The 18,486-nt window shown below is 36.6% G+C and overlaps 1 protein-coding gene across 1 annotated transcript; it reads right to left on the bottom strand.

Annotated features, from left to right (window-relative positions):
* Positions 1-7,667: 7,667 nt before the first annotated feature.
* Positions 7,668-15,942, bottom strand: LOC105168940 (uncharacterized). Its single transcript, XM_011089159.3, has 9 exons — positions 15,450-15,942; positions 13,247-13,347; positions 12,618-13,155; positions 11,596-12,447; positions 11,416-11,470; positions 11,140-11,201; positions 10,929-11,035; positions 10,770-10,857; positions 7,668-8,568 (listed from the first exon to the last, which is right to left on the bottom strand). The coding sequence occupies exons 1-9, from the start codon at positions 15,570-15,572 to the stop codon at positions 8,251-8,253; spliced, it is 2,244 nt and encodes a 747-aa protein (XP_011087461.1). The 5' UTR covers positions 15,573-15,942; the 3' UTR covers positions 7,668-8,250.
* Between the last annotated feature and the right edge of the window lie 2,544 nt (positions 15,943-18,486).

Here is an 18,486-nt window from a genome sequence, read left to right as displayed (position 1 = left end):
CTTCAGTTTTTAATGCGATGCAACACCACTTACACTTATTACTACTACTATTCTCTCCTACAAGTCCTAATTATAGTCTTGTGACAGAACTATGATATACGTAAATATAACTATTTTTATGCATTCTTCCAAAAGAGCACTCGGCTTCATTAATCAGAGCAATGCTTCTTAGTTCTCAACTTGTATCAAAAGTTTCATTATTCTTTTCCTCTCTGATTTGTTTTTCAAATAGTCTCATAAACACCACTCGTAATTTTGCTATTTAAAACCAGAATCTAGACTTCTCATATTACGAAGCTCTTCAATACATTCAATTAAAGGGTGCAGATATACTCTTAAGGAGAGAAATCGAAAATGGAATGAGTTGCCGCAATGTAAATTGTATAATTCCTTAGAATGCATACAGATATGTTGCATCATCATTGCTGATGCCAATCACATCTGCTACAGCTCCAATCTGAAAGCAATGAAAATGCGAGTGAATCGATCCTAGAATGCACAATTGGAAGCGGTAAATAAAATTACGTAAATTGAAAGTCGAGCATAATAATACCATGATTCCAAGTGCTCTACCCTTGTAGTTGCGGGGCGTTCGATATAGTTAATTACAACAACAATAAAATTTAACGGTGCTTATAGTAAAATTAAAAAACGAGAAGTGCAATAAACGTAAATCAAGAATTATATTTGATTGATTTACTTTGAACCTCATTCATTTGAGCTGTTTACGCGAGACTTCAATGTTAAAATTCTTTAAAGACACGTCCACACCACACCGGAATATGAGATCCCTTAGTTCAATTTGCTTGAAAAGAATTAAGGAGAAAAAGAATAAACCCTTTAGGCATCAACTCCGAACTACTCTTCACATTTTAAACTGGCCTCAGAACTCATAATCCCATTATTTCCAAGTTAGAATGTTGAGAATGTGAAGGTTTCATAGAAATCACGTACATTTTTTTTTATTTGAAGTATACAAAGAAAAAATGCAATAGTTTCACCCTTTCTTGGATTCTAAACTATGGAAAAAACCGGTGGAGAATAACTAGATAGGGACAAAGGTTGCGCCTTTGGTTAGAAAAATGGTAGAGAGGAAGTGATAGATACATTAGGTTATCATGTGGTTCTAGATTGTGTCAAAAAGCACATTTTTTTAGCGATCAATACGAAACAATTGAGTGTTTGAATCTCCTACTTCAATCTTTAAATTCCCGCACAGTTTTTAATGCGATAATGTTATTTTGGCAAGCACATAATCGAAAATCCAAATACAAACTTTAGAGCCATCAATTGTAATAGATACGTTATGTATTTTGCTATTTACATACCTTTAAATGATACTGATATTGTTGATTACATGCAGGGTAATGGTAGTGAAGATGATCCGGACAAGTGTTAGCCAAATGATACAGTCGTCAACTTGCTTCACACTAGCTTCCATGAACACACAAGAGCCTTGCGGTTTCTTTTCGGGAACATCGACATCCATTATCCTTAGAACAAATTTGGCCTATTGTAAATAAGAATACTTTGTTTGTAATACTTTGTTTAGACTTTGTGGATCAAGTTCCTCTTTTATTTTATATTAAATTACCTATTGCAATTCCTTCGATCTTTAATGTTTCGCAACACCACTTATGAAGTATTAGAAATATGTCTATATGGCTTAAACAAGAGTAGTGGAAACATAGCATATCAAATAACTCGTTGCGCTAGATCCAAGAAAGTAGTAGTTGCAAGAAACAAGTAAAAAATAGTGTTGCACCATCCAAGTGTAGTTGATCTCGTTATGGCTGAGTTCATCACATCAATGAGGGTTCACGTAATTATTATGGCATAGCTCAACTTATTAAGCAAGTGCGGAACCAAATAAAGTAATCCCTCAAATGCATAGTTAAATAGCAACTACAGCGGCCCATCGTTTAATCGATGAGGAGGAAGTCAATCCTCACGAGTGGGCCAAAAAAAGGGGAAGATTCTTTCCATGGAGAAGCAAAAAGGGAGGTTTCTCCTTCGCCTCTGGAGTGAGTATTCTCTGTCCTCAAGGTCATGGGGAGTATTATATTTCTCCTTTCGTTGTACTCTACACCCCTTCCCCCAAGAGTCGTCCCCACTTTCCTCCCCCTAGCTGCTTGACCTTATTTTCTGCATAGTTGAAATCAGGCCTTCGTTTCCCCATCCCCTCCTTTTACTCCGATGTAGCGCGTCTTTTTGTTGTTCCTTTAAATCAGCTAGTCCCCAACTCCTTCAAACTTTTGGCCAGATTCTTCATGATTTTTCGTTTTCATCAATTTCCCATTTCTGCCAGTATCTTTACTCAGTCTTACAGTTTGAAAAGAGTGGAGATTGGTTTTTTTGTGTTCGTGCCTCATCCTGGAATCTCCTTACTGCCTTCCCCCCCCACCCCCCGAAAAACTGGAAGAAGAGTTTTTTTTTTCTGTCTTGTTTCTCGCCCTTGGTCCTTCCCTGATCATTCGATTCAGGAGGTTCTTCATCCTCTTCAGGTTGGGGAAGTCCATTGCACTGACCTCCCTGCTGGATATATTGAACGACAACCTTTATGATTGACAATCCCTCATTGATGAAAGGTTGTTGGGCCATTTCGGTTTAAGTCCACGGGTGGAACCCTTGGGGGATTCCCTGGGTATTTTTGTTAATAATTTTTGTTCTTTTCTTTATTTGAACGAGTTCTATGTCATGATATTGCTTATCCTTTCTTGATGCAGAAAACATCTTCAGTAAGTTGATGCGGGACTTATGAAGAGAGAGTAATGCTCCATTGGTGGCCGAACTCATGAAGGGGTGCTATCCTCAGGGGATAAGCACTTGCTACCCTCCCTAATGAAGGAGAAACTGGAGGGGATAGCCTCCTCGTATATGCTTAAGGTATGATGTCTTCAATTTTCCTTCCTTCTCTTGATCAATGACCTCCTGACCCCTTTCCTCCCTTCTGACAGTCTATCTCTATTTGCGAGGAGCTCTTCTCCGTCCTCCCAGCACCCAACCTAATGCCCAAAGCAGGAAGTTTTAGGAGAAGTTAGAGCGTCTGGGGGCTGAGAATTATAAGCTTAGGGAGTATTAGAAGGAAGCAGTGGGTCGCTCATAGCAGCTTGAGAAAGAGTTGAAAAAAATTGCAGAAGGAGACCTATCAAAGGGAATTAGCTAAAATCACAGGAACTTACTTCGAACATGGTTTTATGGCATGCAAAGAACAGTTCAAGGCGCATGGGTACCCTCCATCAGGGGAGGAGCCCTCCTTTTTAGCTATTGCCACGGCCATGAAAAATGCTCCAGACCCTTTTTTAGATGTTCCTGCTCCTGAAGGTAGAGGTTTCCCTCTTGAATCAAATTCGATCTTGGAATTGATCTTCCTTTAATCTGATGCCACTTTTCACCTAGGCGTGTCCTTGACAAGTTGCTTTTTTTCGCAGAGGATGATTTAGACAACATATTAGAAGAGGCCGAGGCAAAAGTGAGGGGTCCCCCCCCTGAAGCAATAATTGAATCTACAGCGAGGGACCTCTTAAGAGTGGGAGCTCGAAAGGAGGGAGATACCCCCAAGGATGTCGATGCTTGTCTGTCTGAAACTTTTGTTGATGTGACTTCCAAAGAAAAGAATGAAGGCCCTGCCTGTGGTGAAAAAATTTGAAAATGTAATGTGGTTTCCATTCGGAACAATTTACTTCTTTTGCTTGCTTTCCTCCATTGAAGATGGAGATGAGACAATTTATTTGTTTACTTTGATGGAACAAATTTGCCCCTGGCCACGATTTTTAGGCCATGGGTCTTGACATGGTATCGACTTATCTTTCCTTCCATGTTTGTTGCTCTGCTTCTTTGATATGTGAGTACCCGTAGGCTTTATCATGGAGCGTGGAACCTTACATCAAACTTCTGGGGCGGGGGTTCCCAATTTTTCTTGAAGGTGCCTCCAGGATATTTTAAGTAAGGGGTTCCTTTTTACCTTTCTCTCTCTTTTTTGTCTCTTGATGAAGTATTTAAAAAGTATGGCACAAAACATATATTATAAAAGAGAACACTAAAAAGTAAATGAGGGCTTAAGGTGGAAGCCCCAGGTGGGTCCTTTCAACAGTGGATGTCTGCATAAGCTTTGGTAGCGTTTACTTTTGAATGCTTTTATGCTTCAATTTAACGAATGTGATACATCTAACCTTTCGAAATATGCCTATCAACAGGTAAATTTAGTAAGGGAAGCCTTTATGGGAAGGCTAGTTGAATGATGTCCATAGAGAGGACAAATTTTAAGAGAGATCCTTCAGGAAAACCCATTGTAGGATGTCCTACAGGAGGACATTTTTTAGGGAGAGTCCTTCAAGAGGACTTTATTGCAGGATGTGGGGTGTAAAATGAGGGTATTCTTCATCATGAGTAGTACCTCTTGAGGTTATAAATGTTCCAGGGTCTTGACAATGGTCGTCCTTTAGGATCTTCCAATTCATAAACACCTCGTTCTATTATGGTTGTGACCTTGAAAGGCCCTTCCCAAGTGGGATCCATTTTTCCTACTGATTTTGATGCATCTACCCTTTGTAATACCAAGTCACCTACTTGGAGGCTTCGTATTATTACTTTCTTATTGTGAGTGTTGATCATAGTGTTTTTATACCTTTAAATCCGAATGAAAGCTTTGTCTCTCAATTCTTCGATGAGGACTAGGTTTTCTCTTAACAGTTTCGTATTATTTTCTTCTGAAAATGGAGAATTCTATAAGAGGGTACCCTAACTCTGCAGAGATGACGGTTTCTGTCTCGTTCACTGTGGTGAAGGGGCTTTCTCCTGTGGACCCTCTAGGAGTTATGCGATATGCCCATAGGACACTGGTTAATTCTTCTGTCCAATTTCCCCCGACTCGCTCTAGGTGTCTTTTGATTCCTTGACAAGAATTCGGTTGGTGACTTCTACTTGCTCACTAGCTTGGGGGTAGGCTACTGAAGTTGATCTTTGTTTGATATGTAAACCGTTACACCAATCTTGTATTATGTGGTCTTGGAATTGTCGATCGTTGTCTAAGATTATTTTTCGTGAGAGCCCAAAGCGACAAATGATATTTTTTCATATGAATTTTCATTACTTCCATTTCTGTTATACAGGCGAGTTGCTCAGCTTCCACCTACTTCGTGAAGTAGTAGATAGCTACTAGCAGAAATTTTCTTTGGTCGGGTGCCTCGAGAAAAGGTGCCACAATGTCTGCCCCCCATTATGTAAAGGGACAAAGTGATAACATAGTTGTTAGGGGCTATGCGGTTTGGTATATAAGCGAAGAATGTTTTTAACATTTTTCGCATTTGATCACCAGTTGCTTGGCATCTTACGTCATGGAGGACCAGAAATATCCCGCTCGCAGTGCTTTATTGGCAAGCATCCAAGTATTTGTATGTGCTCTGCAGCAGCCACTATGTATTTCTTTCAGGATATGGATCCGTTCGAGTTGAGATAGATATCTAAGCAAATGATGCATGAAAGACTTCTTATAGAGGACTCGGCTTCATTAATCAGAGCAATGCTTCTTAGTTCTCAACTTGTATCAAAAGTTTCATTATTCTTTTCCTCTCTAATTTGTTTTTCAAATAGTCTCATAAACAACACTCGTAATTTTGCTATTTAAAACCAAAACCTAGAGTTCTCAGATTACGAAGCTCTTCAATACATTCAATTAAAGGGTGCAGATATACTCCTAAGGAGAGAAATCGAAAATGGACTGAGTTGCCGCAATGTAAATTGTATAATTCCGAGTTGCCGCAATGTAAATTGTATAATTCCTTAGAATGCATAGAGATATGTTACATCATTGTTGCTGATACCAATCACATCTCCTACAGCTCCAATATGAAAGCAATGAAAATGCGAGTGAATCGACCCGAAAATGCGCAATTGGAAGCGGTAAATAAATTTACGTAAATTAAAAGTCGAACATAATAATACCATGATTCCAAGTGCTCTACCCTTGGAGTTTTGGGGCGTTCGATATTGTTAATTACAACAACAATAAAATTAAACGGTGCTTATGGTAAAATTAAAAAAATGAGAAGTGCAAGAAACGTAAATCAAGAATTATCATTGATTGATTAACTTAGAACCTCCTTCATTTGAGCCGTTTACGCGAGACTTCAACGTTAAAATTTTTTAAAGACGCGTCCACACTACACCGGAATATGAGATCCCTTAATTCAATTTACTAGAAAAGAATTACGGAGAAAAAGAAAACACCCTTTAGGCATCAACTCCGAACTACTCTTCACATTTTAAACTGGCCTCAGAATTCATAATCCCATTATTTTTAAATTAGAATGTTGGGAATGTGGCATGTACATTTTTTTATTTGAAGTATACAAAGAAAAAATGCAATGGTTTCACCCTTTTTTGAATTCTAAAATATGAAAAAAATTGGTGAAGAATAACTAGATAAGGACAAAGGTTCGCCTTTGGTTAGAAAAATGGTGGAGAGGAAGTGATAGATACATTAGGTTATCATGTGGTTCTAGATAGTGTCAAAAATCACATTTTTTTAGCGGTCAATGCGAAACAATTGAGTGTTTGAATCTCCTACTTCAATCTTTAAATTCCCGCACAATTTTTAATGAGATAATGTTATTTTGGCATGCACATAATCGAAAAACCAAATACAAACTTTAGAGCCATCAATTGTAACAGACGTGTATAGATAGATACGTTATGTATTTTGCTCTTTACATACCTTTAAATGATACTGATATTGTTGAGTACGTGCATACTCGTTTACAATATCACATGAGAGTTGCTTCATTTTTTTGGAAATTAAAGTAAACCATAAAGTAGCTAAAATCACAAAAATCATTCTCGAGGTAAAACATAGAACAGCAGGTTTTATCTTTAAATAGGAAAAAGAGCAAATTCGCAGTCTCTAAATGATCTACTTGCCCTGGCATTATCTGAACTAATAGGGAAATCTCAGTTCACTATACCTTTGAAAAGGCCAAGAACGACATATTCTAAGAGCTCAAACTATATGAATGCTATAATCAAATAGAAAGCCCGTATGTGATTGAATTACTTTTTGCGGACCTTTGGACACATTTAAATAAAATGCCCAAACACGTCATATCCTAAGAGCGAACTAGCTTATTTAAATTCTCACTTACCTTTATGTGTATTCTAATACTTTAAAATAAAACTCTTGTTTCTTTTAAACAGTAAAGAGACTAATACTAAATAAATATCGTAAAAGTACCCAAAATACTCCACGGTTTCTATCTACAGTAGTATTTTTTTTTTACTGCAAATATTTAAATCAGAAACTTAAGAATAATTGAGCACCTATGTGAGTAATGGCCCAAGTGCAATGAGCAGGTCCAAGAGGCATGTTGACTGAAAACGAGCTTCCAAATTCCCAGAATTGCTATCCACCGCTATAGATGGAAGCCACACTACTCAAATACAGAGGACACTCAACAAGAATACTAGTTTCAGCCAATAATAGTGAGACGCTAAGCATTATGTCAACACCCTGAAAGTTCATGGGCACAACACTCTGAGGTACGTCTTTTTTTCTCATTTCAAATGCAGTAACACAGTTCAAAAAGTGTGCATCCATTCCACAAGCGAGCATGATCAGAACTATCGTGTACAATTATAGCTTGGATGTCCAACGCCAAGACACGAAACATACATTTCCCTTAACTTCAAATAATAATATTTCATGCTCAAAGTCCTCGGCTTCCTATTTTACACCACACCCTCTTACCAGGTAAAAGCCAGTCTCTCACACAAGAACTTGCTTTGCTCAGGGAGGAAACAACGTATCCTGCAAATTAACAGATTTACTGACAATACAGCAATTCCATGCAAGGCAAAGCATGTCACTTCCACTCATTTTTTTAACTTTTCCTTTCAAATTTTTATATCAGCAACAAACATAAATACTTAAAGGACGCCGTCTACAGCTCATTTTGTCTCATATTCACAAGAAAGCAAAACGAACAATGTAGCATTTTCTTTTTTGGGCATGCTACAGAGAGCTAATTAATTATGCTGGATGTTACCCTTCATCCCCCTTACCCACCCAATCTAACCTCTACTAAAGTAAAAGGAAGATCATCATCATCATTCAATCACGCTTTCCAAGCTTGGCTGATGCACCCATCCAAACAAAATAATACTGGATAATGTGGGTGTGAAGCTTATCGTGGTGTAATGAAACCCCCTCTTGTTCAAAATTGCCCTGCACCCATGAATGGAAATAAATTTGACAAGCTACAGAGTGCTAGAACTTTCATTTGTCTTGGCTTCTGTTTTAGGTTCGGGTCGAACATATGTGAGACTACGGCTAGGGGGCGGTGGAACAATACTGCTGGAGACCTGACCTAAAGCCTCAGTAGGCTGAGCCTCCCGCTTCCACTGGAAACTTCTTGCACCAGGCTTAATTGGCATGCGCGCCCTGTATGAACTGGGGACACCTCTAGCAAAAGGACTTCTGCCGAACCTGGGAACGGGAAATGGCGATGCTCGAGCAATACGTGGCCAAGCCACAGCAGATGCAGCTTCAAGTTGAGCAGAGCTCTTCCTTACAATCTGCATTATAAATATGGCCAAGAGGTCTAGTTCAGACTACACAATTCTTAAAACCAGAAAAGGAACATTACCATACAAAAGCAACATCATGCCTTCGGGTCCACGAAATCAAATATAACTTTTTCTACCATTTTACATTTACTAGCATCAATGCCATCAACCCATATACAGTAAAAGCACTATAATAGATAAATCTTGATATACAATTTCCTTGAAAATCCAATAAAACGGATTTCTGATTCAATAGACTTCTCTAATTGCAGAATGCTCTGGCGAAACCTTTATGGTAGATTATTGATCTACATGTGCGCTGTCAGATAATGCTTTTACAACCAATACAACCAGTAAATTAAGTCACCCTATGTTCTGGTTTTCCAGTTGAGTTCTGTAGTTGTATCCAATTGAACTGCATAGTCCAGATTCCATTTTTCCATATCCTTCCTCTTTTGGGTATCTTTCCTTTTACTAATATGTCTCAAGTTTCTTTATCATTTTTTCTTTCAGGCATGTTTTGGGAGCATGTATGATTTCTTTAAGCTTGTTTAACTAATTTTACATTCACTACCACCTCACCAGGCCCACCCATGCGGAGCCTCATTCTCTTGAAAGGGAGTTAGTTCTATACCAATACTACAGAATCATGCTGGGTATTGATTCAATGGACCCCAAATACAAAAGGAAACACCATATAATGGGAACACATCAAGAAAAATTTACAAAAGAGGTCCAAGAGGATAGGATGACACGTACACAAAACACTTTACTCAAGTAGGTCCACATTTAGAGAAAACCAACATAGTACTTGATGAAAAGGATATAAAGTGGTTTTCTGTCTTCCCCTGATAGGTATCAAGAGCCACTAGCGCACAAGACCCAAAAACCAACCCCTTTTTTTTTTCCCACAATACAAAAACTGTATTTACAAAGAGATTTTAATTAACGCCCTTGACATTTATTAAAAAAGAAACAACACAACAACCAGCACCACCTTAGAATATCACAGTCAGTTTCTCGATTCAGCCATATACTTTGGAATGTAACTACTAAAACGGCACAACCTTGGAGAACAAATGCAACTTTAAACAGACAATGCGATTCTATAAGTCACAGTTGGTCATTCTACAGCACAACTTATATCTTCATATGATCTCGATATAACTAACAATAGAGTTTAAGTTTAAATAATTTGATGTAGTTCACTTTTTTTTACATGAATATTCTAATTAACACCATGCCAGGGATCAGATAGATTATTGTCCAAATATTATAAGAACATTTGCTTGCCATTACGTCATTTTGCTGAATTAAGTCTTTTAGAAACAATAATCAAACTTCCTTGATTGTGTTTCACAATTGTGTGAGGTATGAACAATTAATGATAATCAAGTTATAGCCTTAATTATAAATAGTAGTTATGGATCACTATAAAAGAACATATACGTCCTTTCCTATTGGTTGATGAATTACTAATAGCCTGTTTAATGGTCAAATCAGAATTTATGCATTTTAACTACACATACTTATCCATAATAATTCATAATTATATATGAGCATAATGAATTTAACACGATTTATATATATTAACCGACCCCAATAGATAGAATTTCTTCTACCACAAGGCACATCTCATCTACTGCTAGGCTGACCACTACCAGAGCAACTCTGCAGCAATCCTAAATTATATCATTTACACACAAATAATCCTTACTTTTCTCTATCAATCATTGGTGACCCATAAAATCAACAGGTGATTCCAGAAATCAGAAGTTGAAGCTGCCTAGCTTCGTACAGATGAAGTATACTATTCCTCACAAGAAATGCACTATCTAAACATGAGCTGAGGCAATAAATGGTTCAGTCACAGAAAGTTCCTTTTCATTTTTGATTTGTTTGTAGGAAAGCAGGATTTAACATGGGGAATGTATGCATATATATACATCAAGGTATATTTAAAATATGACACATATCCCCATTCCTCATCCCCACCAAGAAGTAAAAAGAAGCAATAAAAGTGGTAAATGCAAAGACCAAAATATACACACAAATAACAATCAAATAAATATGTGCGGCAGATTCAATCAATTAGGGTGATAACTGAAAGAATCAAATAAATAACCATATATACCTTCATATGCAATCGACAACACAGAGGTATATCATTATTTACTGTACCATTATCTTAACATTATTCAATCACATACCTTGACAATGCGAGACATAAAAGAGGTGCCATCCAAAGATAAAGCCTGCTCGGCTGCTTCTTTTCTCATAAATTCTATATACGCAGACCTGAACAAGCAATTTATTTCAGAATAATATCACAAAATGGAAAGAGAATATATGTATCCGAAAGGCCTTACCCCTTTGGTTGTCCGGTAGCCGGATCAGTTAAAATTATCACTTTTAGGACTTCTCCAAACTTGTTGAAGTGTCGTGAAAGGCTATCCTTAGTGGCAGCAAAATGAACCTAATACAAGAAAAGTATTTCAGTAAAGAAGAAAGGAAAAAGAACAAAAGAGACATAGTCTAATCCATCGCAGAGAAGGTTAGGCTCAAGATATAGGTAGTTACATTGCTAACAAAGATAGTCCTTGAATCAGCATCTTCTGTAGGTGGACCAGTTGGATACAAACCTGCAACAGATAAGTGTTTAGATCCAAGGATCCAAAGAAGTAGTGTACTTTTAAGATGCAAAAATTTTCAGGCAACCGCATCTAAAACATGAACAAGAAATACCAGAAGAAAAATAAAACAAATAGCATAAAATTAACCTAATAATACAAATAGACAGAAGAATATAGATATGATATCGCGGATCCGTTTTCATACAAAGAAAAATAATGTTACCAGTTGATGTCTGAGTCTTCTGAGATTCATGTTGAGGACCAGTGTCAGATTTTGCCTATGACAAACAAAGCAAGTAAGAAACAGGTGAACAGATGTGTAATAATTATACAAATATATGCCCAGCACAAATCTAAGCCTCACTGAAACATAAGCACAAATGCTTTCACATTGATGTCTTACATTTCCGTTAAAAGTTACTCTGGGATTGCTGTTCTCCTTCATCAACCACACCTGGGATTTAGCAGCCACCATATCATTATCTTGCAACTTTTTGTGATTCTCCATCTCGAGTACCTCTGTCACCTCCTGATATTGAGGTTTTCGGTCACTTGGACCGACTGATGAAGTATTTTTAAGAAATGTACCAGGCACAGCTGGAGCTTGATGCAAATCTTTACGTGGTCTGCGCATTCTTTCATCAGCTCCATCTGTCGCCCTATACTGAATTAGGGGGTCCTCTACCCACTCTACACCAGATGTGCCTGGCAGATGTATATCCATGGCTCTTTGAACCATTATATCAGCATCATAACCTTCACCATCATATCCCAAATCAGAAGACACAATGGCGTCATCATGAAAAGATGAGTTTTCTGCTTGCCGCATACTGTCACCATTTTGTCGCTGATAAGCTAAATCAATATCCACTCTTTCATCACTGAAATCTTCAACTACTCCGTCTTCAGCAAGACCTCTATGTTCTTCTAGATGATTGGTACTGTTTGAAACATTAGTAGCATGACCAAGCCTATCAAACACATTGCGGGAGGATCTAACTTTTCTCACATCTTTGACCGCTTCTTCCACAGCTCTAATAGCCGCCGACATTGCAGTGCGCATTTCCGGTACCACACGTCTCTGAGGGCGTTCTTCGAGAACAGCATCCTCTGTTGAAGTAGAAACCACAGAGCGTAGGCGCTTGGATGAAGGCTCCATTGTTGAATTGGATGGCCTAGAAGTAGCAACAGCATCTCGAACAGCAAATTGAAGCAGTCTTCGTGGTGCGCTCACAGTTGTTTGAGAAACTTCCCTCTGTCAGAAATTAATAAAGAAATGAGAAGAAAAAATGCAGCACAAACTCTTCAAATCTACCAAGGAATACAGTGGAGAACAATGGCTTTCAGCATGATGAGGTTCATCTGCAACATAATTAAATAAATTGCAAAAGTAACGATGCAAAAAAAACTGGAGGGCAATAGCACCTTCTTTGGTTGTCGCTCCCCATGTCGCCTTCTTTTCTTCTCAATTGTCGGCCGAGGAGAAAGAGATCGTTTAGTACGACCAACTCTCTGATGATGTTCATCCTGGGCATTTACAGTGTCATCCAAAAAGCTGTAATGAAGCGTGGTCTCATTTTCATTCACATCCTTCAGCCCTTTCCATTCCCGATTGCGACGCTTTCCAGATGCCTTTTTCCCTTTCTCAGCATCAGATTCAATCTGATGCAACTCATTTCTCACATCCTGCTCCCGAGGTTCATCCTGGGCATTTACGTTGTCATCCATAAAGCTGTGATGAAGCGAGGTCTCATTTTCATTCGCATCTTTTAGCCCTCTCCATTCCCTGTTGCGACGCTTTCCAGATGTATTTTTCCCTTTCTCAGCATCAGATTCAATCTGATGGAACTCAGTTCTCCCATCCTGCTCCCCCGTCGAGGATCTTGTTTTGGGGGCTCCATCTGGATGAAGTTCCCGTTGTTGCACATATGAATTTAGATTAGAACCCAGGTGGTCCCACAGCCTAGGCAGAAAAGTAACATAATTAAAGAGACTGACAACAAATTCACTAACTACACATAATTTGGATAGCTCCAACTATAAAGCAACCTTACCAATTAACAAATGAGTCGCTGTCATCTCCCAGAAATACATTCAACTCACTCTTCGCTTCATCCTTACGCCTACCATTTTTTAGCAGAACTATCACATACTCCTAGGGACACATTAAAGGATATCAGCAATAAGTAGTAGCAAAATGAAAACTAAAAACGTCCAGCAAGAAATGGACCATGCAAATTTTTCATTGATTCAAACACCTCTAAAATATAATGGAAAGAAAAACAACAAGATTATTGGGTGAATAAAAAATATTTTAAGAGCAAGGCAAGAAAATGAACTCAATAGAAAAATTAGATGGGTAATATAAACGATGGGTAATATAAACAATGACCTAAACATCAGAGGAAAAATCAGAAAGAATGGCCTCAAAGAAAAAATCTCCAAGTAAAATATTGTGATGACATGATCCAAAATACCCAACCTTCAAAGTTCAAGATATAAATATGGAACTCAGGAAACAATCTTGTAACACGTTCTGATTTCTTGCAACCATCAAAGGGTATTGAGATAAACAGATCAGAAGAAAACTAAATTTTTGGAAATGCCATCAAGAAGTATGACTTAAAGCTTTATCAACTTATAGTTCAACAGAAGAAAAACAAAAATCCCAAGTAAGTTGGTGTCATCTACCAGGAAAATGGAGAAATATCATCCACAAAGAACTGAAAAACTAAACAGTAATGGTCAAGCCAGCATTAACAAGTTGCTTATACTCAAACAAAGGGGAAAAAAAGGGAAAAGTAGAGCATAAGAACAAAGATGCTTATATCTGCAGTTACTAAAAGTCCGTCACATTTGCAGTGGCTTTGTTACAATGGAAAATACAGAAAAATGCATTTCATAATATGGGGTGTATGTGTGTGTATGTGTGTGTATTTTCCTAACAAATTCTTAAAAAAGTATGAAATTGCACTCACCAATACAAAGCCAAATTAATTGAAGAGATCAAGGAAACAATAACATGTGCAAGGTCACATGACAATGGAAATTTAGCAAATAAGCAGCATGGATGCAATCAAAAGTAGTTGTGAGCCCACATTCTTTCTTTGAAATCTAAGACTCCTCGGTTGTTGTACGCCAACTCATATAATTATGGATAGTCTTTCTTCCCTATCTCACGGAAGGGTTGTATAGCAAAAAGTATTATGTCATGGGAGTTAATGGGATAAAAATACTTAACTAGAAAACACTTGTTTATTCTCAGTGGTTTCACACAAGTAGCAGTGTTCAAACAGCCTATTTCCTAAATTCATCAGGGGCAAATCCAAATTTCCACCACCAAAGTCTAAGAACTGATTTAGTTGGACAAGCTTCGAATTCTGGTGTCATATAATTCACAATATGAACACCTATTGAACATTCCAATCCATGAGCAGCAAAAGAAAACCTTGACGTTTAGAACTCATTGCAGTGAGTTCCAAATATCAAACAGCTGCACATGCACTAGAACTATTAAGCAAAAGAAAGTTATAAGTCGTGATAGGCTTAGTAGTAATTTTTTTCCAACATACGCAGGCACCCACTTGCACACGATCCTAGTGGGTTTTGAACCCAACACCTCAACTTTGAAATGTTAGGTTCTCAACCATTCCGGTGTCCCCCGGAAGACACTTAGAAGTATATTTGAGCATGGGGCAATCTAAAAAACAGATGGATTTCTACGGGTATATTTGATTGGCATAGGATGCAGAGGTGAACAAAAGAAAAACTTAGTATCTCTGCACAATACAGTCTGATATATGTAAAATACAATCTGATATCAGTAGAATACAGTCTGCTTTCTGGTAGCCTTATTTCGCAATTCAAGTCTCCATCTACACCAGTTTGATGCGTATACCTAATGAATTTCACCAGCGCCAGTGAAAGCATACCACATTTATTCTCCTAAACTATTCTCCCCACCATGTTAACAATTCATTCAAAAATTAATACACGCAGCCCAGAGGAGCAATCCAGAATTGAGTTCATCGCACATCTTGCACTGGTTTTAACTAAGAACAGCAGCTGCAACAGAGTGATTCCCAGAACAGAGCAATGCTCCACAATTTCACTTATATGCCACGGAAACAAAAAATTACTCATGAGATTAGTATTTGCTTTGATTCCCCAAAATAACACAAACTTTTTTTCGTTAATCAGACATAATAGTTGGCTTAGAAAATATCAAATAAACCGCATGAAATTTCGATTTCATACCACGAGAGTGTCATCAGTATAGTCACCCATAAACTCCTTGAGCTTCTCCTTGACTCGTTCGCGAAGCCTTCCAACACCTTCACTTGTGAAATTAACCCTAAATGTCCGATCATCTCCATCCATTGCAGCAGCCTGAAAACCCCTAAAAGCTTGTCCCTAAAACCCTAACCACAACTCCGACGATAAATCTTTCACCAATTTACTTCAATGCACAATCGCAATTCCCATCTATTTTCGCAGCATCCACAAGAACGAGGAAAACAGGAATCCACCGAAATTAATTAGCCTTTGCAATTAAAATAGTAAACTGAAAACTTTCAAAAATAGTGAAGATTAAGGAATAAATAAATCCTTAAAGTCCAACAGATTTTGTATGAATATTTATTTAATCCGATCTGATTAGATATAGAACTCCGGGAAATTTTGTGATGGAAGATTCATAGTGGGGAGAGAGAGAGAGAAAAGGGATGGGAAGAGCAGCAGCGTGCCGAGAGAAAATAAATACTTGGAAGTTGGAACCCTACGTCATAGCGGCCTGTTGGAGGGTCGGGCCGGGGTAAAGTTGGAAATATCATATAATAATAAAAATTTAAATTTTTATATAAAAGGTGTTAATTTCTTGTAAAATTCTATATATCTTGCTCTTCAAATATTTAATTAATCTCCTAAAAATTTGAAAGCAACATAAAATCATTCAGCATCAACATAATTATGTATGATTTCTTTCTTTTAGTTGACTAAAAATTAATAACAGCATCAACATATTATTATTTCATTAAAATGATGATCGCAATATTAAGTATATACATGCGTCCAACATTAGAACATGTAACCTACTTTGATAATTAAAGGATGCAACAGTACCGCACTACTGCATGTATGGGATTCACCACGTTTTTAAGTTATATTTAAAATTAATTTTAAAAAATGTTTTAAAAATGGAAAATATGAATAATAATAGTGCAATATAAAGAAAAAATATGATTAATAATATTTATTTATATGAAATACAAAAAGGCGATAAAAGATCTTGATGGTTAATTCTTTAATCAATATCCATCTACGGTGAATATCTACTCTTATCATTAACATTATAATTTATTTAAATTAAAAAAGAAATACGTGAAACCTGATCTAAACATGGAAAATAATTTGTTAATGTAAATAGCAAAACCCTTAACCAGCAAATTATCATATTTTGTTTAAGGAAGAAGCCTCTCGTGCTTCATTTGATGGACTATTATTGGTAAAAAAATGCTTCATGTATAAAATTAATGATATGCAATAACCAATATTTATTTCAAGGATTAAAAATCAAATTATTTAATTAACATTCATATGGCGGAAAATAAAACTTTTTCCCATATTTCATAATGATGGGTATACACATATCACTCCTGTAAAAAGATCAAAATACCCTTCATTAAGGGCATTATAGTCATTTCGCGATTAGGATCCGCGTGTTTTGTAGCGGGCGGGTCGCAGATAACCCGACTCGGATCGCACAGACTGACCGAAGACCCGGACAATGACAACCGTTCAATCAGAACGTGAGCCAGCAGGATAAGGCCACGTGGCCCAGTTAACAGTGTCCAGCTGTGTTATATAAATAGACCCCGAAATGCCGTTATTAAGGTAACTGTTATGCATTAATTGAGCTCGAACTTTGAGATCGCATACATTTCTCTCGATCAACCTAACTTGAGCGTCGGAGGGTCATTGTCGGGGACGTGCCCGACGAACTCACGGTTCGTGTTTTATTCTCAGGGAACCCAAAATTCTGGTTCGGAAGAGTTAGTCCATCTGTAGTGAGATCATCTCAAGAGATCGAATAATTCGACCCGGATCACATAATAAGCCAGTGGTATGGTTTGCAAATTTGGAATAAGTTAAGTAAAAGTCAAGTGTAAATTACAATGAGCTCTTTCTATATTTGAAATAATTACGAATATCCTCTTACTATTTGAAAAATTACTAATACCCTCCTAATTTTAAAGATCGTCTAATAATTTAGCCAAATCCATTAGGTTTTCGTCCATCTTTCTATGGTGAACTGACCAAAATGTCATTGTGGATTAAAAATTATAATTTTATTATTTTTAAATTTTTTTATTTTTTTTACGGGCTAAGTGGATATTTTTTTATAATTTTTAACTTTTTTTCATCCATCTCGTTCGATCTTTTATAAGTTTTTAATTTAAAAAAATAAAAGAAATACAATAAAGTCAAAGTGGACAAATTCATACTTCCATCCAAGAATTACATAATTTCATCTAACATCAGGAGAATATTTGTAATTTTTCAAACAACGATAAGGTATTCGTAATCATGCCAAACCCTAAGAATGTCGTTGTAATTTACCTTAAAATCAAACTCATTTTGTTTCGAATGAATTTAAAAACATAAATATTTAAACATCAGTATTTCAGCAAATTCCGTATGTATATTCCGAATACTAAAAAAATGAAATACGAAAAGTATTCTAATTCACCATTTAAATTTATCGAATATATTTTTGAAGACAAAAATTAAAGGATAAGAAGCTGTACTCATTTTGATATATTAATCCAAATAATTTATTTGTGATTATATTTTAGTTTAATTAGGAAAATCTCTCGCTAGGATGATTGTACTGTAAATATTGTTAAAAAAATGTAAAATAACAAATAGTATGTCTACACTTTTTCATAGACTAATAACCTTAAAAACAAATTTTTTAACACAAGTAAGAGAATAGTATTTTAATAAAAATGGAAACTCAGTTATGTTTGGATTCATTTTTTTAGTGTTTTATTGTGTTTTTGAAGATAGAGAGAGAAAATAAAAATAAATAAGTATGTGTTATAAATATTGTGTATGTTTGAATTTGTTTTATAGAATAAATTAAAATAAGTGTTGTATGTTTGGTATTGTGTTTTGGGAGACAAAAATTACCGTTTATTATCAAATTCTGTCAGTTTTATATATATGTATATACGTAAGCGTTGCGTGTTTAATGTTATTTTTTTAGAGACCAAAATCACTATTTATTATCGAA

The sequence above is a fragment of the Sesamum indicum genome, linkage group LG1, assembly GCF_026168435.1.
Source record: "Sesamum indicum cultivar Baizhima isolate 11 linkage group LG1, ASM2616843v1, whole genome shotgun sequence".
NCBI lineage: Eukaryota > Viridiplantae > Streptophyta > Magnoliopsida > Lamiales > Pedaliaceae > Sesamum > Sesamum indicum.
This window is presented reverse-complemented; position numbering and strand designations above follow the sequence as displayed.